Source organism: Oncorhynchus gorbuscha, linkage group LG01 (assembly GCF_021184085.1).
Source record: "Oncorhynchus gorbuscha isolate QuinsamMale2020 ecotype Even-year linkage group LG01, OgorEven_v1.0, whole genome shotgun sequence".
In the NCBI taxonomy this organism is placed as follows: Eukaryota; Metazoa; Chordata; class Actinopteri; order Salmoniformes; family Salmonidae; genus Oncorhynchus; species Oncorhynchus gorbuscha.
In genome coordinates, this window is record NC_060173.1 from 74535627 (window position 1) to 74559872 (window position 24246).

Sequence of the window (24246 nt, forward strand, 5' to 3'; positions counted from 1 at the left end):
ACATTTTGAGTGCTGAAGAGGCCTAACTTCTCCAAAGAGACTCATATCTAATTTTTTGATTATTGCACAGTATGGTGTTCCATCCGTTTGATACAAACACTATCTGTGGTTTTGCATATGTTATAGTTAACGTGGAAAAGATGTGCTTTAGAAACCACTTGGGAGATCATTTTACTGCAGGTTACATTTTAATGAGCAAATAAGAAAGTAAACTCCTCTGTTATTGTATCTGTTTATGTATAGTTCTCTTTTATTGAAGTTCATGATCTTCTTTGACCTTAGGCAGTTTTCATGCATAAATATGATGTGAAACAACAGGTATCAGTGTGAAGCAGGTGTTTGACCCGGATTTGAACTGACTTTGAGACATGAAGGAATCCTAGTAGTGGGAAGAAGAGAATGTGATGAGCAGGATACATTCATGTAATACCCCCATTAAAGTTTTACAATCAAATATAATTCATGTCACAACTAGCAGAATATAACATCACAGCATTCATCCACTCATTATTTGACATGCCTCTGATATACAAAGGTATACAAAACACCACTTCCCACAATCCTCCGTTTTACGTGATGACGTTTTAAGCAAAAACAAACAAACAGGAAGAAGACAAAGTCAGGATTTGATCCAGATTACTAGTAGACAGCTAACGTTAGCTACAACAAATTCAAGATGCTGAAATCTGTGATTCTCATTGGAGGACCACAGAAAGGTGAGTGTTAAGTAAATTACTAAGTTCATACATGTTAATTCCTCCAGTTCTGTTATCTAGAGCCACATATCTAGCTAGCTGTTAGCTAGCCTGGCTCTGAAGGGCTAGTTTAGGGGTGTATTCGTTACGACAATTCTGTTACAAAACTTTTTGCAACAGAAACCGTTTATTCCAAACGCTGTTGAGTTCCTTTTGGTTCATAAACGGAAGTTGAAGTGAAGTCGTGTCTCTCTTCATAAAAAATAAGCGGACTTCACCGCATAGCCGAATCGATAGGTGCTTGTGCCAAACACTTCGCAGACTATTACAGATTTGAATGGCAACGCGTGGAAACCATACAATTGAAATGAACAACAATGTACGTTTAAGAAAACCGCTTCTCCGTCACGTTGAAGAGCGTTTGGAGCAAAACGTTTTGCAAGATAATCTGCATAATGAATACACCCTAGTTGTAGGCTAATGAATGACGTGGCGTGAACATGGAAACCCTCAGGTGCAGTTTGCCATATCTAAGAATTTTTTCCGATGAGCGTTGTCGAAAAAGGGCTGACAGCTAGCTGTCAATATAGCCTGGCATAGACATTCTGTGCTAGATACTTGAATTGTCACATTGCACAAGTTGGGGCTTTCAACACTAGACCAAAATAGAACAGAAAATAATAGAATAGGGGTGCTTTCAACTCCATATAATATAATATAATCTAGGATAGTAATAGCTTCTTTAATTTTCCCAAGGTATCTTCTAATTATTTCCAGAAAGAACTGGCGTGCTGATCGACGATAGACAGGTCATCAAAATGTAATTATGATCAACTGAGCAGGTGACTTTTGCCCTACTTGTCATACAGGTACACGGTTTCGACCATTGTCCTTTGAGGTCCCGAAACCCTTGTTTCCAGTGGCTGGTGTGCCCATGCTTCAGCATCACGTTGAAGAATGTGCCAAGGTAGGTTAGCACTGACAAAAATAATAAATGTCCCTCTCTTCATCATTGGTAGAAAGAAACATGGTTTGCATTTTTCCCATAGGTGCCAAATATGAAGGAGATTTTGCTAATTGGCTTTTACCAGCCAAATGAAGAACTTACCAGATTCATGTCTAGCGCACAGCAGGAATTCAAAATCTCAATCAGGTAAAGGAGAGGATCATAGTAATTTTGTGTCAATGTTGTCATAATAAGACAAAGTCTAGAACATATGGATGGACAGTAGTCTAATTGATGAACTTGTTGAAAATATGTAGGTATTTGCAGGAGTATGCTGCTTTGGGCACTGGAGGCGGCATCTACCATTTCAGAGATCAGATTCTATCTGGTGGCCCTGAGGCGTTCTTCATTATGAATGCTGACGTGTGCTCTGAGTTTCCTCTACCAGAGATGCTCAACTTCCAGAAGGAACACGGCGAGTCTAGCAGTTTCGTCATCCTGGGAACAACTGTGAGGAGACATCCATGATTTCTATGGCTTAGGCCTTCAACAATACAGGGAAAAGTTGGGAATATGCTTGATGGAGACAATGGGATATCATTATTTGTCTCTCACTTGTTTTATTTTACTTTATTTTGCAGGCAAACAGAAAGCAGTCCATGAACTATGGCTGTATTGTGGAAAACCAGCAAACGAATGAGGTGATGCAGTACATTTTAGTCACGCTTCTATATTTACAATTATTACTTGACCCAGAAAGTATTTGTTTTGCTCTTATTTCAGGTTTTACATTATGTGGAGAAGCCTAGCACTTTTGTGAGTGACATCATCAACTGTGGAATCTACCTGTTTACCCCGGAGATCTTCCAACACATTGGGGCAGTCTTCCAGAAGAACCAGCAGGACATGCTGTTGTGAGTGGGAGGGATCCCTCAGGGAACCTATCGTGGGAGATCCTAGGATCTCTATGCATGGGAGTGGTGCATGCAAATTTGATAATTTCCTATCATTGTTTCTCCTCATTTGTCTTTTTCCCTTTCCCCTTTCCTGCCATCATTCTGTTTCCCGTCCCCATCACCAGATATCCATACGAGGGGTAAGTCGGTACAACTAGGCCACTGCACGGTGTGGTTTTAGAGTAGAGATGCGCATTAGTCAAATACGTCACACAAAAATATCTATCTAAAAAGCGTATCTCTTCATTGAGTCACAATACTAGCACATGGGGTGACACATCACTCTCAAAGGTGTGTTTTTGGAAGGTTCCACACACTCACTTATCTTTTGATGTGCACATCATCATCATTTGTCAAGATTGAAGGAGTTGGCATACACAATTATACAATTGTTAGTAGTAAATCGCACAATCAGATATTTAACTATCAAATTTGGACCCATTCAAAGGGATTGTTGTGACATTGACCTTGATATAAGAATATTTTTGGACTTCCTTGAGTATGTGTTCCATTACTCAAGTCAACCATGTTGCCTCTGATCCCTCTTTTGTCAAATGACTTTTGCTTTCACAATCCATTTTAATACTACTGTGCTTTATCAACTTTTAACAGTCCCCACTGTATCCTTGGGCACTTGGTGAATCAATGACTCTTTGACAACTCTTCTTGGTGACTTTGGTGCTGTTAATAACCCATCTAAAGTCTTTCAAACTTTCTTGTGACCTTCAAGCTAGCCTTCGGTCACAATCCAATCGGAAGCGTTTGTGAGCTAACATTTAGAAAACACTGTATTTATCACGCTTGTTTTGCATCGCCTGGTGCTCTGGGTGGAGGTATCACTTTAAAACCAATTGAATGGTCTAAAATGTGGCTACTGGATGATGCAAAACAAACGCACCCAGAGATAAATATTAAGAGCATGGTCTCATAGATTGGTATCTTCCTCACAGAGACGAGCAGACCAATGGCTGGCATCGGGCTGAGGCCATTCGGTTAGAACAGGACATCTTCACAGCCCTGGCTGGGCAGGGCAAGCTCTATGTCTACAAAACACCTGCCATCTGGAGCCAAATCAAATCTGCAGGGTGAGTAGGTCGTCTCAATCTGTGAATAATGTGTGTGGTCAGTGGGACCTGAAGATGTTGGAGTAGGATACTCAACCATCTTCTGAATCTGTAATAGGAATTTCCAGGTGAACAAAAAGGAGACTAGGTAAAGGTAATAAGCCGGATAGATTTTTTTATTAGGAGTTGCAACAAGCACAGGAAAATGTCTAACTGGCCTTCTATGAGCAGGCCCTTATCTTAATTAGAAATCACCAAATGTTCTGTAAACCCCAGCCCGAGAGGCTTGCAAGAGCTAAAAACCAGAAGGCAGTGACTTTGTCAGTGGCTACAGAACTATACAGTGTTCACCGAATGGCATCAATACAATACAACCGTACATAATGTGTCTTTTGTCCTTGTACCTCTAGTCTGGCGGCAATCACTATCAACAGATATGAGAATATCTGTTGATAGTGTATAGCGCTGTCTTAGGCGTCTCACAGTACAGACATTGCAATTTTATTGCCCTGGCCACATCTGCAGTCCTCATGCCTGCTTGCAGCATGCCTAAGGCACGTTCACGCAGATGAGCAGGGACCCGTGGCATCTTTATTTTGTGTTTTTCAGAGTCTGTAGAAAGGCCTCTTTAGTGTCCTAAGTTTTCATAACTGTGACCTTAATTGCCGACCGTCTGTAAGCTGTTTGTGTCTTAACGACCGTTCCACAGGTGCATGTTCATTAATTGTCTATGGTTGATTGAACAAGCATGGAAAACGGTGTTTAAACCCTTTACAATGTGAAGTAATTTGGATTTTTATGAATTATCTTAAAGACAGGGTCCTGAAAAGGGGACTTTTCTTTTTTTTGCTGAGTTTATTAACTTTAGTCATCTTACATTTCCCCATTTTACAATTTGCTTTTTGTAAATAAAAAATTACAGGTCTGCAATATACGCCAGTCGCTTGTACCTCAACCAGTACCATAAAACCCACCCTGAAAGACTGGCTACAAACAAGGAAGGAGGGCCTAGAATAAGTGGTAGGTTATAGTACATTACTTGCCTTTTGTTACTTTTTTGAAGTTTTTGGTTGTCTTTACATGTGTATTTATACCAATTATTATAATTTTTTTTCAGGAAATGTTTACATTCACCCAACAGCCAATATTGATCCTACTGCGGTGGTAAGTGCTTATCCTTGCTCTTACTACTTACCTACATACAGTACCATTCAAAAGTTTGAAAACTTAGAAATGTTGTTTTCTTTGAAAACATACATGAAATTAGTTGCAAAATGAATTGGAAATATAGTCTAGACGTTGACAAGGTTATAAATATTGATTTTTAATTTAAATAAATAATAATTGTGTCCTTCAAACTTTGTTTTCGTCAAAGAATTCTCCATTTGCAGCAATTACAGCCTTGCAGACCTTTGGCATTCTAGTTGTCAATTTGTTGAGATAATCTGAAGAGATTTCAGCCCATGCTTCCTGAAGCACCTCCCACAAATTGTATTAGCTTGATGGGCACTTCTTACGTACCATACGGACAAGCTGCTCCCACAACAGCTTAATAGGGTTGAGATCCAGTAACTGTGCTGGCCACTATAGACAGAATAACAGCTGACTGCTTTTTCTCTAAATAATTCTTGCATAGTTTAGTGCTGTGCTTTGGGTGATTGTTCTGTTGTAGGAGGAAATAGGCTCCAATTAAGTGCCGTCCACAGGGTATGGCATGGTGTTGCAAAATGGAGTGATAGCCTTCTTCAAGATCCCTTTTACCCTGTACAAATCTCACACTTTACCACCATCAAAGCACCCCCAGACCATCACATTGCATCCACCATGCTTGACAGATCATGACATTTTTTTCTGCATCTCACGAATGTTGTTCTTTGTGATCCGAACACCTCAAACTTAGATCCGTCTGTCCATAACACTTTTTCCCAATCTTCCTCTGTCCAGTGTCTGTTATATTGCCCATCTTAATGTTTTATTTTTATTGGCCAGTCTGAGATGTCTTTTTCTTTGCAACTTTGCCTAGAAGGCCAGCATCCCGGAGTCGTCGTTGAGACTGGTGTTTTGCGGGTACTATTTAATGAAGCTGCCAGTTGAGGACTTGTGAGATCTCTGTTTCTCAAACTAGACACTTTAATATACTTGTCATCTTGCGCAGTTGTGCACCAGGGCCTCCCACTCTTTATATTCTGGTTAGAGCCAGTTTGCGCTGTTCAGTGAAGGGAGTAGTACACAGCGAGATCTTCAGTTTCTAGCCTTCATTTCTCAGAACAAGAATAGACTGATGAGTTTCAGAAGAAAGGTCCTTGTTTCTGGCCATTTTGAGCCTGTAATCGAACCCACAAATGCTGATGCTCCAGATACTCCACTAGTCTAAAGAAAGCCAGTTGTATTGCTTCTTTAATCAGAACAACAGTTTTCAGTTGTGCTAACATAATTGCAAAAGGGTTTTCTTGGATTAGCTAACACAATGTGCCATTGGAACACAGGAGTGATGGTTGCTGACAATGGGCTTCTGTACTCCTATGTACATATTCCATTAAAATCTGCCTTTTTCAGCTACAATAGTAATTTACAACATTAAAAATGTCTACACTGTATTTCTGATCAATTTGATGTTATTTTAATGGACAGAAAATGTGCTTTTCTTTCAAAACTTTTGAACGGTGGTGTATATACTATACAATTCAACTCCTCAACAGTCAAAGACACTACATGCTACAACAACAAAAAGACAATAAATGATACCTAATAAAACATCTAAATAAATATCTTTCTATAGTTGGGTCCCAACGTCTCCATAGGCACAGGTGTGACCATCGGGGCTGGGGTGCGAGTGAGGGAGTCCATTATTCTCCATGGGGCTACTCTACAGGCAAGCAGTTCCTATTGGCCTACCTTAACATTGACAAATTTTTGTTTGAAAAATTGGCCAGTTCCTCAGTCAAAAAAATAAATGCTGAAATGGCTGTTCTTCTTTATCATAGCACACAGATCATGTTTTTATTATGTCCACTTGTTTAAACCAGGATTGATAATTGACACTGACCTAATTCCATTTTCATATGGTTCTTTTAGGATCACAGTTGTGTGTTGAACTGTATAGTGGGATGGGACAGCACTATCGGCAAATGGGCCAGAGTTGAAGGAACTCCCAGTGACCCCAATCCAAATGACCCCTATGCCAAAATAGATAGTGAAACACTCTTCAGGGATGGAGAACTCACACCATCAATCACCATTCTTGGTAAGTTGCCTATAACTTATAACATTGAGTTGAGCTGGACTGGTTACACCACCACCATAGTTGCTGGAAAGGACGAGCTGAAAAGGAAATCTCTGAGCCAGCACAGTGCATTTCAGGGCAATAGTGTGAAAAGGGTATTGGATTCATGTTGATTTTTGGAGCATGTCACCATGACAATGTTTTAATATTGCTATTTTTTTCAGGTTGTAATGTAACTATCCCGGCCGAGGTAATCATACTCAACTCAATTGTTCTGCCATACAAAGACCTCAACCGGAGCTTCAAAAACCAAATTATATTGTAGTTAATTTTCTGTGTGCGCTGTTCATTTAGTGTCAAACCAAATGAAGGATTTTAGCTTGAAGAACAATGCCACTGCCTCTGGGTTATTGTACATAAGATAAATATATAAAAAGGAGATGACACTTATTTAGGTGTTTGGAAAGTTCTAGATTTGATATTGTGTATCCCCCCCATTAACTGATGTTACCATCTTTTTAGATGCTTTGGGAGTCTGATTATGAGCGTTGGTTGGTTTGATTTACTTCGACACGTCTGAATGTCATCCCACCACTTTTATGAAACGTACGTTTCATAGAATGTATTTTAACTGTTACATTTCTGCACTAGCCCTATAATGAGCTCTGTATGATGGATTCACTACCATGTAAGGGAAATTATAAAATAATGGTCATATTTTGGCATGGGGTTGCTGCCATTACTTACTTTAGGTGGTGGTGCTAACTTTTTGTTACTCAGAAATTGCGTCCTGAAAATGTAAACTAATCAGCTGCAGACTTTTATAAGATTGCAAAATAAAAGGAATTGGTTACAAACTGTTTAATTATGAGTGATAATTTGGGGGCCTTTCAACATGAGTGCTTTGATTTTTAAAACGTGACCATTTTAATTGCAGGAGTTATTCTGACATTCTTCTCTGAAATACATTGTTGACCGTCTCATGTTTCTTTTGATTAAAGGGGCAATCTGCAAAAGTCCAAAAATGGATGTACCAATCGCAGTTTTCCACTTTTAAATAGCAATCAAGAAATGTTTGCTTGAAATTTGAACATAACAGGTGACCTGGAGATTCTGGCCTTCGATTCTGTACTTTGTTATTTGTGACGATCATAATGGGATATAGTTAACCATCATTAAATGTTGTTCCTGCGTGACTCATTTTGAAATGGAATGATTTTGGCTTTAATCAATCACTTATGGTTCAGCCTGAGTTTACCTTTTTTTAATTACCAAAAGTGTTTTTTTGTAACAAAATTGCAACCATCAGTTCCAATTTTAAGAAAAAAAACATTGGTTCTCACGATCATGCAGAAATGTTTCATAATACAGTTTATTCAATCACAGCTACCCAATTGTGTTCGTCATGCATTAGTGCTGAGAGTTCCTCAAATGTACACTGCCCTATCATACTCCATTTTACAATACTTAACATTTCATATAATATTTAACTTTTTTACACAGATATGTAATCAAATGTGAAGTGCTTTTATTTTCCCAAGAACATACCAACGTTCTTCGTTCCACTGAACTATCCACACAAAACTAATCCAATTTAAAGAAGTCAGGAAACCACAATGATATCAGTTGAGGGACGTAAATAACTTTAACCGTGTCAGTCTTTGCCTTGCTACTGCAAAAAAGCCGATTCTAACAAGGACAATGAGAAAAGGTAGCGAATTGTCATATGCCATCTGCAAAACTATTTTGATAAATTTCAAAAGTGTTAAAAGATTTCAAACTATTTTAATTAAATAAAAGTGGTCTTACGTGTTGAAGGCATTCTTCATTCTGCCCTTTAGGGAACCATGGGTAGGAGTCTTAGGGTATATACACAGCTCAGGGGAAGTCGGCGGGTTAAACAGACGATCTGAAGAGATGGTAGATACGTGTTGGAGGCACCATGAGGATTCAGCTTTTGTCCTAATCCAGCATCGTGTACATTAAAACTGACACATCACCCCGTTTACATTTGGGCAAGGGCTGTTGAGTAGTCATTGACGGTGGAGTTTCTCAATAGCACACAGCAGCTGAGTGTTGGTGTCAGGTTGTTTGTTTGCCCTCTGTCTATGCTGTGGCTGACATTGGCATCGATCACTGATATAACCTGGTTCTACACCATGAGGTGGCGTTTCCAGTTCTCAGCAGGGAACGACAGCATTCGGCCTGTGATCTGAGAGAGATGATGAAATCGACAGTAACCTGGTTCACAAATGCAGAGGCATTACACATATTGCATGCATCTACATGGGTAGCATTGCATAAATGTTACAGCACTGAAAGGACCAGATCAATGGAAATACTCAATGTGACACTTGATATTTATTTATTTTAAATACTGAAACACTGTGAAATAGTGAAGATCACAATTGCATGACATTTATACACAAGACAGTGCCCACATTTTGGCTTTGATTGTTTCTCTCAAGGGTCGTGGGGAAGGGCTCTGCCATTCCATGTCCCATAATGGTTGGTCCAAACATCCTAGACAAATTGTTCTGTTCTGGTCCCATTTGACATAAGGGGCTCTGCAGGACTCTACAGTGGGCAATAAACTTATTAAGAAGACATTAACCTCTTATTGAATATAAACGTCCTGTTTACTCTTGCAATAACCTGCAACTGAGTGGTCCAATTTTGCTCAATTTCCTGACAAGTTATGGGATTTGTCATTTATGGAACTTTAAGTTGAGGAAATAGTACCTTCTCGGGGAGAAAAAATAATCACTCTAAAGACACAGGGAGGTATCCCATCACCCTTGGGTGTTACCTCTGTAGATACAGCATGAGGAAAACCAGTGTGTCACTGTTAGGCTTTGGCAGATCTGCTATGGCCTGGTAAATGATTGCTGCGCTGTTGTCGTCATCTGTAATCTCTGTAAGCGATACACAACCCATCAGTGAGGCCCTTAGGACAAAGAACAGCAGAGAAAAATGCTGAGACATACAATAACGTTATACCTCAAAATAATCTACACTCCCTCTGGCAATTATCTCTTTGTTGATTCACTCACTCCATTATGACTCAGAAGGCCTCTAGAGATACATCATAGTTCTTTGTAGCATTAGTCATTTCGTGGATGGCAAATGCCCTGGGCTCCTTCAGACATCTCAATGCAATTTACAAAAGGGTTGGTGTTATGTCCTGAAGTCAATCTGCTTTTAGGCAGAGAGCGAGAGAGACTGATTTAAATGGGCTCATTCCCAGCATGCCACAAATTACCACTTACTCTTCACTCAAGACCATATATAAGATTGAAATTAATATGCTGGAAGTAGACAAACTGGGCTGGGAGAAATATTGAGTGTTGATATTTTTATAGTCATCAGGGAGTTTTACAGTTATCAGGGAGTCATATTACAACAAGGAAATAACCATCTGCCCTGAATGGATGAGGTTAAGTGTAAACATTCTCTAGCGCTTGATACCTAAAGGTTTGCGAGGTGATTTTGAGATGCTCATTACAAATCCATCCATGAGCATTACTGCCAAATGCATTGCATCAATCATTATATTCATGTAGATTACATAGTTTAGATACTTTAGTGTGGCTTCAAACCATAGGCCAAATCACTTTGCGTGCAACACTCAGAAATCCTGCTTCACACACTCAGGGGGAATCCTAACTTCCACTCAACTCAAATTTTCAAGCTAAAGTGAAAATTCTACTTAAGTGGAAGTTTATAAACAGCCATAGGGTAATTGATTATCATTAAACAGGGTTAGGGTCAATTCTGAGTTTGAAGGTGGAACCTAAACGTGCATTTCCTCTCTAGGACAGGAAATTACGTTAAAATAGTGGCGGCAAATTCCTCTGGTGAGGGGGTTCCTTTAATTACAATTACATTTTTGAATTGGTCACACGCCAATAAATGACCCTGTGACTGTTCATTGTGTTGGGCAAAGCATAACTTCCACTTTAGTATTATTTACACTTTATAGTCATGCATTTTGATGTCATTGGGAGACGAAGTGAGAATTTGAATTAAGTGGAAGTTAGGACTCGACCCTGAGTGTGTAAAGCAGGATTTCTGAGTGTTGCACTCAAACATTTACAGTGATTTGGCCTCTGGTTTGAAGCCACACTAAAGTATCTGAGCTATGTAATCTACATGAATATAATGATTGATGCAGTGTATTTGGCAGTAACGCTCATGGATGGATTTTTAATGAGCATCTCAAAATCGCCTCGCAAAACCTTAGGAACCAAGTGTTGGAGAATGCGTTAACCTCGGGGCGGCAGCAAGTGGTTGTTGGGTAAGAATGCGAGTTCAAACCCCGAGCTGACAAGGTACAAATCTGTCGTTCTGCCCCTGAACAGGCAGTTAACCCACTGTTCCCAGGCCGTCATTGAAAATAAGAATATGTTCTTAACTGACTTGCCTGGTTAAATAAAGGTAAAAAAATAAAATAAAAAAAAAAAACCTGACCCATTTAGGGTAGATGGTTATTGATGTAATATTTGACAACTCCCCGATGACTGTGAAACGAAATTCAAAAGGCATATTTATTCTACACATCATCATAGTCTTTATTTGTTGTATGCTTTGCAATAATAAGTGGCCTATCCTTTTGTCAACTGAATGAAACTTTCATGTTTCACATCTCAGTTAAATTGCTTTGAATTCAATTCTGCTTCCTTCAATTCAAATGCAATTCAAATTATGCTTGCTGTGAGGTGTAGCCAATTCAAATTCATTGTTTGAATGTAATTAAATTCAGTCATTCCGAATTGAACCCAACCCTGTCATTAAAAGTGATCACATACCACAGGCCTCCATTAAGGTTCTATGCAGCCTGAAGGTGATGAGAGACTCCTTCAGTTTCCTCAGGAAATGATGTGTATGTCATCCACTCTGGGCATGCTGCTTCACCATACGCTCACCCCCAGGAACACGTTAAATGCCTTTCTGCAACAACAGAGGGAGGAGGAAGTCAAACATGCTGATAACTAGTCAAATATAAATGTGTCTGAATAGAAACTATTCCAGATTGAGAATAATATTGCTCCTCCAATCCTCTTTTCTCAATTTCATTCACGCACTGAACAATTATCTGAGGGATCCTAAGCTGGGTAGGTGGGGCAAAGCTCTCTAACGTGTCCTGCAAATTAATTTGAAATGCTTATTTTTAACAAACAGAACAAAGCAAGGTTGGAACTTTTGGGAATATTGAGTTGAGGTACTTCAGATCCATGAGCTCCACATGAGGCAGAGACAGAGTAGTTCAGACACTTCTGTTTACATTCGGGATGAGCTACCACAAAGCAGTCCCTGGACGTCATGGCCATCTATCCGAACTGGATCCTCTTCCGACATGGCTCACACGTTTCTGGACTAATCAACTGAATAGAGCCCAGATGGTTAAAAGTTCTATACATATTCTAAATAGTACTAACAATTTCTATTCAAGCGTCACTGTGTACATTTGAAGTTTGAAGTTTACATACACTTAGGTTGGAGTCATTAAAACTTGTTTTTCAACCACTCCACAAATTTCTTGTTAACAAACTATAATTTTGGCAAGTCGGTTAGAATATCTACTTTGTGCATGACACAAGTATGTTTTACAACAATTGTTTACAGACAGATTATTTCACTTATAATTCACTGTATCACAATTCCAGTGGGTCAGAAGTTTACATACACTAAGTTGACTGTGCCTTTAAACAGCTTGGAAAATTCCAGAAAATTATGTCATGGCTTTAGAAGCTTCTGATAGGCTAATTGACAACATTTGAGTCAATTGGAGGTGTACCTGTGGATGTATTTCAAGGTCTACCTTCAAAATCAGTGCCTCTTTGCTTGACATCATGGGAAAATCAACCAGACCTCCACATGTCTGGTTAATTCTTGGGGGCAATTTCCAAACGCCTGCATGTACCATGTTCATCTGTACAAACAATAATATGTAAGTACAAACACCATGGGACCACGCATCCATCATACCGCTCAGGAAGAAGGCGCATTCTGTCTCCTAGAGATGAACGTACTTTGGTGCGAAAAGTGCAAATCATGAGGGGAAAATTACATGGATATATTGAAGCAACATCTCAGGACATCAGTCAGGTAGTTAAAGCTTGGTCTCAAATGGGTCTTCCAAATGGACAATGACCACAAGCATACTTCCAAAGTTGTGGCAAAATAGCTTAAGAACAACAAAGTCATGGTATTAGAGTGGCCATCACAAAGCCATGACCTCAATCCTATAGAAAATTTGTGGGCAGAACTGAAAAAGCATGTGTGAGCAAGGAGGCCTACAAACCTGACTCAGTTACACCAGCTCTGTCAGGAGGAATGGGCCAGAATTCACCCAACTTATTGTGGGAAGCTTGTGGAAGGCTACCCGAAACGTTTGACCCAAGTTAAACAATTTAAAGGCAATGCTACCAAATACTAATATGTAAACTTCTGACCCACTGGGTATGTGATGAAAGAAATAAAAGCTGAAATAAATCAACATTTCACATTCTTAAAATAAAGTGGTGATCCTAACTGACCTAAGACAGGGAATTTTTACTAGGATTAAATGTCAGCAATTGTGAAAACCTGAGTTTAAATGTATTTGGCTAAGGTATATGTAAACTTCCGACTTCAACTGTAGTTTAACTTAAGAAGATGATATCAATGAGACAGTTCTGTTTCAGACAGGAAGTAGTGTCTCAAAGTGGGAGGGAAGACCCGTTTGAGTCTGGGCTCTGTGGTGGTGGTCATTTCCATCTCTGCTATGGTGTCGAGCTCCACGGTGGTTTCAGGGTCATCAGTGGTTTCATCATTGGGAGTCAAGAACATTGACCATTTTATTGCATGGGAATTGGGGAAAAACAGCTTGAGCCACAGGGATTGAGTTAGGTAGGCTTTATTGTCCTTTCCAAATGCTCTTGCCGGAAAGTCTCTGGGTTTGTGACGGTTGCTTTCACAATCGTAGTCTCAACTTTCTGAATAAAAGTATGAAACACTTGCCATTTTCAAGATTAATGAGTGGGCCTACTCATATTGAATGAACTCACACAGTGCTGAGTAGTCTTTGCTCCCTCAGAGTGAAGTGATCTCTACAGTGCATGTGGGAGGAGAATAAATGTGACAAGGCAGTCAGAAAGGCTACATCCCAGATGATACCATATTCCTTCCTGCACTAAAAGTAGTAAAAAAAGAAATGAAATAAAACTTGTTTTATTGTCACATACACCAGATAGGTGCAGTGAAATGTGTTGTTTTACATGGTCAACCTTAGTAGTAAGGCGCCCCTGGAGGAAATTAGGGTTAACTGCCTTGCTCAAGGGCACCTTGAAGGCTCAGGTATTCGAACCAGTGACCTTTCGGCTACTGGCCCAATGTTCTAACCGCTAGGCTACCTGCCACCTCTACACTGATTGAAGTGGATTTAAAAAGGTGACACCAATAAGGGATCATAGCTTTCACCTGGATTCAGCTAGTCAGTCTGTGTCATGGAAAGAGCAGGCGTCCTTAATGTTTTGTACACCCAGTGTATATACACTACCTGTATGTGGACACCTGCTCATTGAACATCTAATTTCAAAATCATGGGTATTAATATGAGGTCCCCCCCTTTGCTGCTATTACAGCCTCCATTATTATGTTAAGGCTTTCCACTAGATGTTGTAACATTGCTATGGGGACTTGCTTACATTCAGCCACAAGAGCAGTAGTTACGTTGGACACTGAAGTTGTGCGATTAGACCTAGCTCGCAGTTGGCGTTCAAATTCATCCAAAAGGTGTTCGATGGGGTTGAGGTCAGGGCTCTGTGCAGGCCAGGCAAGTTCTTCCACACGGATCTCAACAAACCATTTCTGTTTGGACATCGCTTTGTGCACGGGGGCATTGTCATGTTGAAACAGGAAAGGGCCATCCCCAAACTGTTGCCACAAAGTTGGAAGTACCGAATCGTCTAGAATGTCATTGTATGCTGTAGTGTTAAGATTTTTCTTCACTGGAATTTAGGGGCCTAGACCGAATCATGAAAAACAGAATGCACTATGCATTCGGGCAGGTGGCATTCTCCTGGCATCCGCCAAACTCAGATTCGTCTGTCGGACTCCCAAATGGTGAAGCGTGTTTAATCACTCCAGAGAACACGTTTCCACTGCTCCAGAGTCCAATGGGGGAGAGCTTTACACCACTCCAGGCGACGCTTGGCATTGCACATGGTGATCTTAGGCTTGTGTGCGGCTGCTCGGCCATGGAAACCCATTTCATGAAGCTCCCGATGACCAGTTATTGTGCTGACGTTGGTTCCAGAGGCATTTTGAAACTCGGTAGTGAGTGTGGCAACCGAGGACAGACTATTTTTACACGCTACATGCTTGACGGTCCTGTTCCGTGAGCTTGTGTGGCCTACCACTTCTCAACTGTGCCATTGTTGCTCCTAGACGTTTCTACTTCACAATAACAGCACTTACAGTTGAGTGGGGCACTGACTTGTTGGAAAGGTGGCATCCTATGACGGTAACGCGTTGACAGTCACTGAGCTCTTCAGTACGGCCAATGTTTGGCTATGGAGATTGCATGGCTGTGTCCTATTTTATACACCTGTCAGCAATGGGTGTGGCTGAAATAGCATAATCTACTCATTTAAAGGGGTGTCCACATACTTTTGTATATATAGTGTAGTTAACTATATAGGGAATAGGGTGCCATTTGGGAAGCACAATGTGAATGGTCCTGTGCTATTTCAACCTGAGCAAACGGGTGTGCTGCTCTGTGCACTGAGAGGATGACGCTGAGCAGAGGGCCTGATGAATACGCCAGCTAGTAGGAAGTGACAACACACTAGGCCCAACTACAGGGACACAATGGCCATGAACACATCAGATGATTCCGCATTAATGTTTTGGTAACTGTAACACTAGACAAATCATGGTGTATATTAAGGGTTCTCTGTTAATTGATTATCCAGTAAGGTTATTTCTATCCCACACAATGTCTAATGATTTATTGTCAAAGACCTAACGACCGGCTGATCAAATGAATCTATATGTTTGAACTAAAAATAAACTCATGTTTTTTGTGCCAAGGGCTTAAGATAGACTGGCTGAACCAAGTAACTGTCTCCCTGGTAAAAAGGCCTTAGTTCCACTCCAGGTGGTTCAAATAACATTCAGAAACTGGACTGCTTTTGCATTGTGAAGGCCAATACTTATTAGTAAAAGATTTAGTGTAAAACCAGAAGCATCAATTTTGAAACAAAGGACAAAGAATCGATTTTCAACTTGAACAATTCAGTTAATCGTTTTCATGTGGTTGAAACTGAAACCCCAGTGAATTGTTTTCTAATTATTAAAGTTAACCAATCCATAGACCTCCATGTTGCAGCCTTGTTTTTATGAAAAGTATGGGTCAAATCCACATTATGCCTCTGCTTACCTTTTCCACTCGTCTTCCCCCAAGGTGATCTTCTGAGCGACCACCTACTCTTCCTGTCTTTCCAGTGGGAGCACCTGCATTTGGTGTCATGGAAGATAGCTTGGAATGCCCAAAAGTGCAGAACATGGGTCAAAGATCTATCAAAATGAATCATAACTTAAACCTCAAGAGGTCCACACCATAGGCTGGTGGGAGGATGGATTGGTAACAAAATACATCAAACATATGGAAACAACATTTGACTCCATTCCATTAAATCCATTCCAGACATTACAATGAGCCCATCCTCCTATAGCTCCTCCCACTAGCCTCCTCTGGTCCACACTTACCCTTTTTTCTCTTGCCCTCGACTTAAGTGGTTTACCACTGTTATATCCAGGACCTGTACACATTGAAACAATACGTGAAAGAGTGATACACGGACCATCCACAAGCCACAAGCTTTTACACTGTCATATAAGGGTACAGATGAAATAATTTAATCTTGGTTTAAATGTGGATTTTCAGTGATAAAGTGTCATCATCAGTTCTATCATAACTAATATCAGAGTGAGACGGGAATGAAGACTCGTCAATGACAGATAATCGAATGAGAAATCAATAGAAACAAAACCCAAATGAATAAGGTATGAGGTCATTTAAAAAAGAACTGGGATATGACTATACTTGTAGTAGCCTATTGTTTGCTCTTGTGTTGGGTGACATTGGCTCCCCTGTGGTTGAAGTTGGCCAGCATAGATCTCTGCTCATCATTCAGGCATGCATTGGACTTCCTGTCGTGAACCAGTATATCACACATCAGTTGCAATTGTCGCTGCTGTGTGGATATACAGTGCATTCTGAAAATATTCAGACCCCTTCACTTTTTCCTAATTTTTGTTAAGTTACAGCCTTATTCTAAAAGTGGTTTAAAAAAAATGAAAAGAATCTCATCAATCTACACACAATACCCCATAATGACAAAGCAAAAACAGGTTTTTAGAAATGTTTGCACATTTATGAATAATAAAAAACAGAAATACCTTATTTGCATAAGTATTCTGACCCTTTGCTATGAGACTCGAAATTGAGCTCAGGTGCATCCTGTTTCCATTGATCATCCTTGAGATGTTTCTACAACTTGATTGGAGTCCACCTGTGGCAAATTAAATTGGTTGGACATAATTTGGAAAGGCACACACCTGTCTATATAAGGTCCCAGAGTTGACAGTCAACCTCAGAGCAAAAACCAAGCCACGAGGTCAAAGGAAATGTCTGTAGAGCTCCAAGACAGGATTGTGTCGAGGCACAAATCTGGGAAAGGGTACCAAAAAATGTCTGCAGCATTGAAGGTCCCCAAGAACACAGTGGCCTCCATCATTCTTAAATGGAAGATGTTTGGAAGTACCAATACTCTTCCTAGAGCTGGCCGCCCGGCCAAACTGAGCAATTGGGGGAGAAGGGCCTTGGTCAGGGAGGTGACCAAGAACCCGATGGTTACTCTGATGGAGCTCCAGAGTTCCTCTGTGGAGATGGGAGAACCTTCCAGAAGGACAAACATCTCTGCAGCACTCCACCAATCAGGCCTCTATGGTAGAGTTTCCAAATGGAAGCCACTCCTCAGTAAAAGGCACATGACAGCCCACTTGGAGTTTGCCAAAAGTCACCTAAAGGACTTTCAGACCTAGAAAACAAGATTCTCTGGCCTGAATGCCAAGTGTCACAACTGGAGGAAACCTGCCACCATCCCTACAGTGAAGCATGGTGCTGGCAGCATCATACTGTGTGGATGTTTTTCAGCGGCAGGGGCTTGGAGACTAGTCAGGAATGAGGGAAAGATGAGCGGGGCAAAGTACAGAGAGTTCCTTGATGAAAACCTGCTCCAGAACACTCAGGACCTCAGACTGGGGCGAAGGTTCACCTTCCAACAGGACATAGCCAGAGCCGGACTTGAACCCAATCAAACATCTCTGAAGATACCTGAAAATAGCTGTGCAGCGACGCTCCCCATCCAACCTGACAGAACTTGAGAGGATCTGCAGAGAAGAATGAGAGAATCTCCCCAAATACATTTGTACCAGGCTTGTAGCGTCATACCCAAGAAGACTCAGTGCTGTAATCACTGACAAATGTGCTTCAACAAAGTACTGAGTAAATGTGATATTTGCTTTGTCATTATAGGATATTGTGTGTTGATTGATGAGGAAAAAAATATTTAATACATTTTAGAATAAGGCTGTAAGTTAACAATGTGGGAAAAGTAAAGGGGTCTGAATACCTTCCGAATGTACTGTATGACATTTAAGGTAAAAGTTTATCCCATCATCTTACAGACTGCAGAAAGTACAACATTAACCAAACAAAGCATGCATTTATTGATCAACAAACTGTAAGTGGCTTCAGTTTATGAGAAGCATGTTGGGAAGTTTGAGATGATGGTGCTAATAACAATCGGACACGTACCATGATAATGACCTAATGATAATGAATTCTTGACCTCAAAGTCCAATAGGACAGCCTAACAAAGTCAAAGGGATCCATACCAAGTGCTGAAAGTCTGCTTCGGGCTTATAGCGCTTCTTAATCTCCACATTGACCTGGTTGCGACATTTTTTTCAGTTCAACCTCCAGGGCAGCCTGGGCTATGTCTGACTTCACCATCAGCTGCTTGTGTCTCTTCAGCTCCAGCTCTGCAGGTAGCCATTTCCTCTTGGTGGCATCATAGTTTTTCACTACTTCAATGAATTCTGTCATGAAAAGAAAAGACCAGAGTGACAAGGCTTGTGTTAGACATCATTCTATGTTCCAAAAGTGTATAATGATAGAACAAAAAAAGATAATATGCCATGACATGAAATGTGTACATGCGAATTGCAAGATTTGACCATAACATCTCACAACCATTCACACATGAACATGTCTTTTGGTTTGACGCATTAGAATGGAATACGTCTTGAAATGTGTCTCAAGTGACAACATGTCTGAAGCCATACTGTGTACCATTCAACATTTTGTCTTGTCACATCTTTTTTGGGGCTGTAATGTTCTGAACTGAACAAAAGCTAAATGGCATAGTGGAGTAGTGTGCCAACATTTAAATCCTGTAGACTACACACAAAAATTAATTTGACTGGGCATTCACTTATCTACAAGTCCCAGGATAATGTTGCATTCGTATCCAAGTGGGAGGTGGGAATTTACCAGTAGTGAAGTCGTAAATAATGCTTTGATATATTCAAGTGCTTTGAACTCATTGCGAAGCGCTGATTGGCCAACAAGCTGCGTAAACCATAAACTAAAAGTACAGCTATCATGCTTGTAAACAAATGATTGTTATTGTAAAAAGAATTAGGGGTTCAACAAGGGTCCTTCTAAGATCCTCAAAGTTTTTTGAAGAAGCTTAGGGTTCTTAGTACTGAAAATTGCCCCCAAAGGTTTCTTCCAAGAACCACATAGGAGGTGGGGGTTCATCATAATGAACACTGACAACTAAAGTATTGTGCTATTATTGTGTGTATTATTATTATTATTAATAATATGAGGTAAACTCCCAGCAGAGCCCCATGTCCAATATATGTTGTTCTCCGTATCCGTAGCCAGAATGATTTTGCAGTGCATGGTGATCTAACAGGTTTCCTGTTATATTCATCAGAGGTGTAGGGAGGATGAAAAAAATTGTAATTATACAGATAACTAACAAAACAATAATAGCATTATTATTATTAATAATAATAATAATAATAGGGGAGGGGAGTTGTTCAAAAATTAACGCCAAAATGTTATTCAAAAGGTTCTTCGAGGATTCATTTAAAGGGGTTCTTTGAGGAACTTATAGGGGTTCCCCCACAGTTTCAATTTGAAGAACCCCTAAAGGATACTCCAGGAACCTTTTATTTTTAGAGTGCATATTAATAGATTGCTTTTGATAAATAATGTTTTGCTGTTGCATTTAACTGCCGAAAATGCTTTTATCAAGATAATTTCCTTGGTAGGTGACGTCAGAGGTCAGCATGTGGGAGAAATATGAGCTCAGGATGATAGACATGTTTTCTCACTAGTTCCTACCAGTTGGAGGGCCGTTCAAAGTTCCTTTTCCCAGTCCTATATGTGGTAAATTCCCCACTTCCCACTTGGTTGCAAACGCAGCATTAGCTTATGGAAAGTTAAACATCAGGGGTGTATTCACTAGGAACCAAACAGAACCAAATAGAAGCAATCAGAACTAAATGAGGAGGGGCCTACCTGAATGTGTCCAATAGAAACGCTTGTTCTCACTGATGATAGAAAAGAATGCATCTAAGTAAATTAATTCTCAATTCAGAGAAGCATAGGGCAATGGCCTAAAAACAAACAATAGCTCTACATCCTACCTTTTAGGTAGGAAGCACGCTGTCAAATGAGCATGTTTTAGGGCAGTGGTTCCCAACCAAGGGTACTAGGACCCCTGGGGGTACTTGGCCTATCCACAGAGGGTACTTGAGAAGACTCATGAGACCATAGACCTACTGGTAAAATACACATGGGGGGAAATTTAGCAATACTCTGGGCAAAATTCAGTCGGTGGTACAGTAACCAAAAAAAGGTTGGGAACCTCTGCTTTAGGAAACCAATAAGAGGGTACAATTAATCTTGCCTGGGTGCCTTTGTAGACGTGTAGTTGGCTCAAAACAATCGTTACGTAATAACCATGCAAAAGTGCTTGCTTTTGATAAAAACACTTCATATGTCTTCCCAATGAACACTGGTTAGAAAATTCAAACATTTTTATTTATTTATAGAATATATATGTTTTATGTTTCTGGCCCGTCCCTAACACTGGGATAATCCAAAATGCACCTGAACAAGTGGCATCTTTACATCATCACAACTACTTGATGATTTTAAAGTTACGTTTGATTTGTTTTATCCACTAACGTTTAAAGAATGGTGCCAACAAGAAGAGGAGGATATTGAAGATATTAAACAAGAAGAAAACGTGGACCAGCAACCCGAGCCCAGCGTTAATGTTATACATGCGGAAAGCAGTGTTAGTGAATGTAACATCACGTTTTGTTGAAAAATTGATAGTTTGAGAATCAATCTAGATGTTTTATGCCGGTAACCGTTGTATGAAAGCATTAATACATAAGAGGCCATGTGCTATGACTTTAAAAAAAATCATGGCTGTGTGTTCCACACCACTCGGTTCGCTTCCTGGTTATGACCGCATCACATCCATGATAAACATGGCATAACTGCTTAAATAATCAATAGCCTACTTTTCAGTTGTTTCCAATATCGATGGCTAACAAATAAAACACTTCCACAAATGTGGATATAATATCACATTAACATTTGACGAATAAATATTAGGAATTCACCACTCAACATACAACGTTATAACTACAAAGCGCACGCCCTTGCTGCTGGATATTATCGAAGTGACCATAAATATGCTTGTAGTTAAAACGCTGCAACAAACATTTACGAACGGTTGGTGCCGGAAAACTCTTTCCCAGTGCGTAGGTTTCCACTAAATAACACAGCCACAAAGTAAAACTTCATGATAACCAACATTTTATTTTTGGTCTTAATTTAAGGTTAGCATTGGGGTTATGGTTAGGTTTAAAATCAAATTTTAAGACAAATTGAAGAAATATGCGGGGTTTATGACTGACTGTGGTAACTAGTGACGTCCAAGTGGGTATCTAGCCCAAAGGCCGGCAGATGGCGAGATTGAATAATGTAAAATGGCACAACTCAATATCGCCACCTGCCGGCTTTTGGGCTCTTGCGTATTGTCAAATGGAACCATTATCCCAAAAGACTCAATCTATGACGATATCCTCCAATTAAAAAAAAAAGAAAAGTTACTTTTTTTGTTGGTATTCACATTCGTTTTTATTTGTAGTCAATGACCCAGTATTCCTCATTTTGCCACGTGTAGCTGGAAAACAGTATTTATTGCAATGGCTAGCTTGCCTATGATTTTAATAACCTGTATTTTTCAATTTGTTGTCATGGTACTTGGCATTTCAGGGAAAACCCACCAGTTATTACCAGACCCAGAACTGTCAGCTCGCATTGTACCACGAGGTCTGGAAGCTAGGCCAGTCAGTCAGCTCTGCGTTAACAGTAGGATATTTATTAGCCTACAAGCACTTCTTATGGAGATGAACAAACATCTATTGCAGTATTTAATAGCCTTGTTGGGATTGAAACGTTAACTTCGCAAACATCTTACTCTTCCCGCCACCAAATCAGGTAAGGGTTAATTAAATATGCGGGCTACGTTGTTTTTGTTTACTATATGAATTATGTTATAATGTGCATTATTGCAGTGCACTATAAAATGGGGTCCAGTGTTCAATTATGTAGGTTGGCTGTGAACCTGTAAACCTACTCAGTAGGCCTAGTCTAAGGTTAATTTTGTGAGGTTTTTAGTCCTTTCTTCCATATCCATAGTACTGGCAGTACATTTCCAGATACAGAGGGGTCACACCAGCGTAGCAGTCTATTCCTGAATTGTAAATTGGCCTAATGCAGGGCTATAATTCCTTTGGTGGATGTTCTCATGAGCAGATGTTAATGTATGCTGCTTTAATGCATGCACACCATCATTCTTAAGAAGGAATGCCATTAGTTTGATTGCAGAATGTAACGCTGTCACTTATTTATAGGAGATGGTAGTGTTATTATTTGCATCATTTCCATAAGAACATCATTTTAAACACTCTCTACATTTTAAGATTAAACCATCGTAGGAACTTGGTGTCCTTGGAGATGTATTTTTCTTCTTTGCTGGCAGCAGCTGTCAGACAGCCCCTATATGATAAGTGTTATATTGATGCCGTGTCAAACTATAGTTATCTTCACTAACAAATCTCAGCTACCCTGCTCTGATTGAACACAAGGGGTATGTTCAAAATCCCTTAATGCTTTTCAACAAGAAGCAACACTTTTGAGGTTCTACACCTTGGCGCCTGGATAACACGTTTAGCAAAGTGACCATGATATTTTCCCTCTAACCTGACTGTTCATACGCCTACATCTCCTGCAGAAAAATATGAAATGTTTCCGTCTACGTCACCCTAAAAAACATGTTGTACAAGCCTTGTGAGAAAGGCAAACTGGGAGAGCCTTATTGTTTTAAGACTTTGAAATAGTTGCAAACCCCAGACAAATGTATAACATTATACTGTACTATTTTGATAAATTGGAACTGGGATAGACTGTTGTTGACCCAGTTAGGCTACTTCTATAGCCTTTGTATTGATTGCATGAAATATCTTGGATGATGACATAATAGTCATTGACTGTGCATTTCACAGGCTATGAAATCATTTTCTACATTGTTTCTTGATTCTCAACATTGGCATACAAAACCAAATCAAACCAATCTGATGTTTCAATCTCTAGAAAGTTGCCAGAACAGGGCTTATTTTTTGATTAATAATGCAGCCTTAATTGTGCTCTTTTTGTTTTATCATTTCCCTCAGATGGCGTTTGCATAGCTCCATACATGTGCATACTGATCCTGTAGCTCCATACATGTGCATACTGATCCTGTAGATCCATACATGTGCATACTGATCTTGTAGTTCCATACATGTGCATACTGATCCTGTAGCTCCATACATGGGCATACTGATCTTGTAGCTCCATACATGTGCATACTGATCCTGTAGCGCCATACACGTGCATACTGATCCTGTAGCTCCATACATGTGCATTCTGACCCTGTAGCTCCATACATGTGCATTCTGATCCTGTAGCTTCATACATGTGCATACTGATCCTGTAGCTCCATACATGTGCATACTGATCCTGTAGCTCCATACATGTGCATACTGATCCTGTAGCTCCATACATGTGCATACTGATCCTGTAGCTTCATACATGTGCATACTGATCCTGTAGCTCCATTTATGTGCATACTGATCCTGTAGCGCCAAGGCGATGTGGGATATTGTTTTTTCG

General features: G+C 40.0%; 1 protein-coding gene and 1 pseudogene across 2 annotated transcripts; one reads left to right on the forward strand and one right to left on the reverse strand.

Annotated features, from left to right (window-relative positions):
- Positions 1 to 588: 588 nt before the first annotated feature.
- LOC124042010 (mannose-1-phosphate guanyltransferase alpha-A) lies at positions 589 to 8273 on the forward strand. Of its 2 annotated transcripts, XM_046360273.1 has the most exons (13): positions 589 to 716; positions 1565 to 1662; positions 1745 to 1848; positions 1959 to 2151; positions 2283 to 2342; positions 2425 to 2555; positions 2723 to 2737; positions 3548 to 3682; positions 4584 to 4681; positions 4779 to 4825; positions 6441 to 6533; positions 6737 to 6905; positions 7109 to 8273. In XM_046360273.1, exons 1-13 carry the CDS (start codon positions 677 to 679, stop codon positions 7207 to 7209), a joined length of 1284 nt encoding a protein of 427 aa, XP_046216229.1. In that variant the 5' UTR covers positions 589 to 676; the 3' UTR covers positions 7210 to 8273. The 2 variants fall into 2 exon arrangements, with proteins under 2 accessions (XP_046216229.1, XP_046216236.1); XM_046360280.1 differs by lacking the exon at positions 2723 to 2737.
- A 763-nt stretch (positions 8274 to 9036) lies between these two features.
- LOC124046698 lies at positions 9037 to 19297 on the reverse strand (annotated as a pseudogene).
- Between the last annotated feature and the right edge of the window lie 4949 nt (positions 19298 to 24246).

Bases quoted from the DNA above. Each gene is read 5' to 3' on its own strand.
- LOC124042010 (XM_046360273.1), top strand. From the start codon at position 677: ATGCTGAAATCTGTGATTCTCATTGGAGGACCACAGAAAG. The intron at 6,534-6,736 runs GCAAGCAGTTCC...TGGTTCTTTTAG, and splicing joins TCCATGGGGCTACTCTACAG to GATCACAGTTGTGTGTTGAA. The intron at 6,906-7,108 runs GTAAGTTGCCTA...TATTTTTTTCAG, and splicing joins ACCATCAATCACCATTCTTG to GTTGTAATGTAACTATCCCG.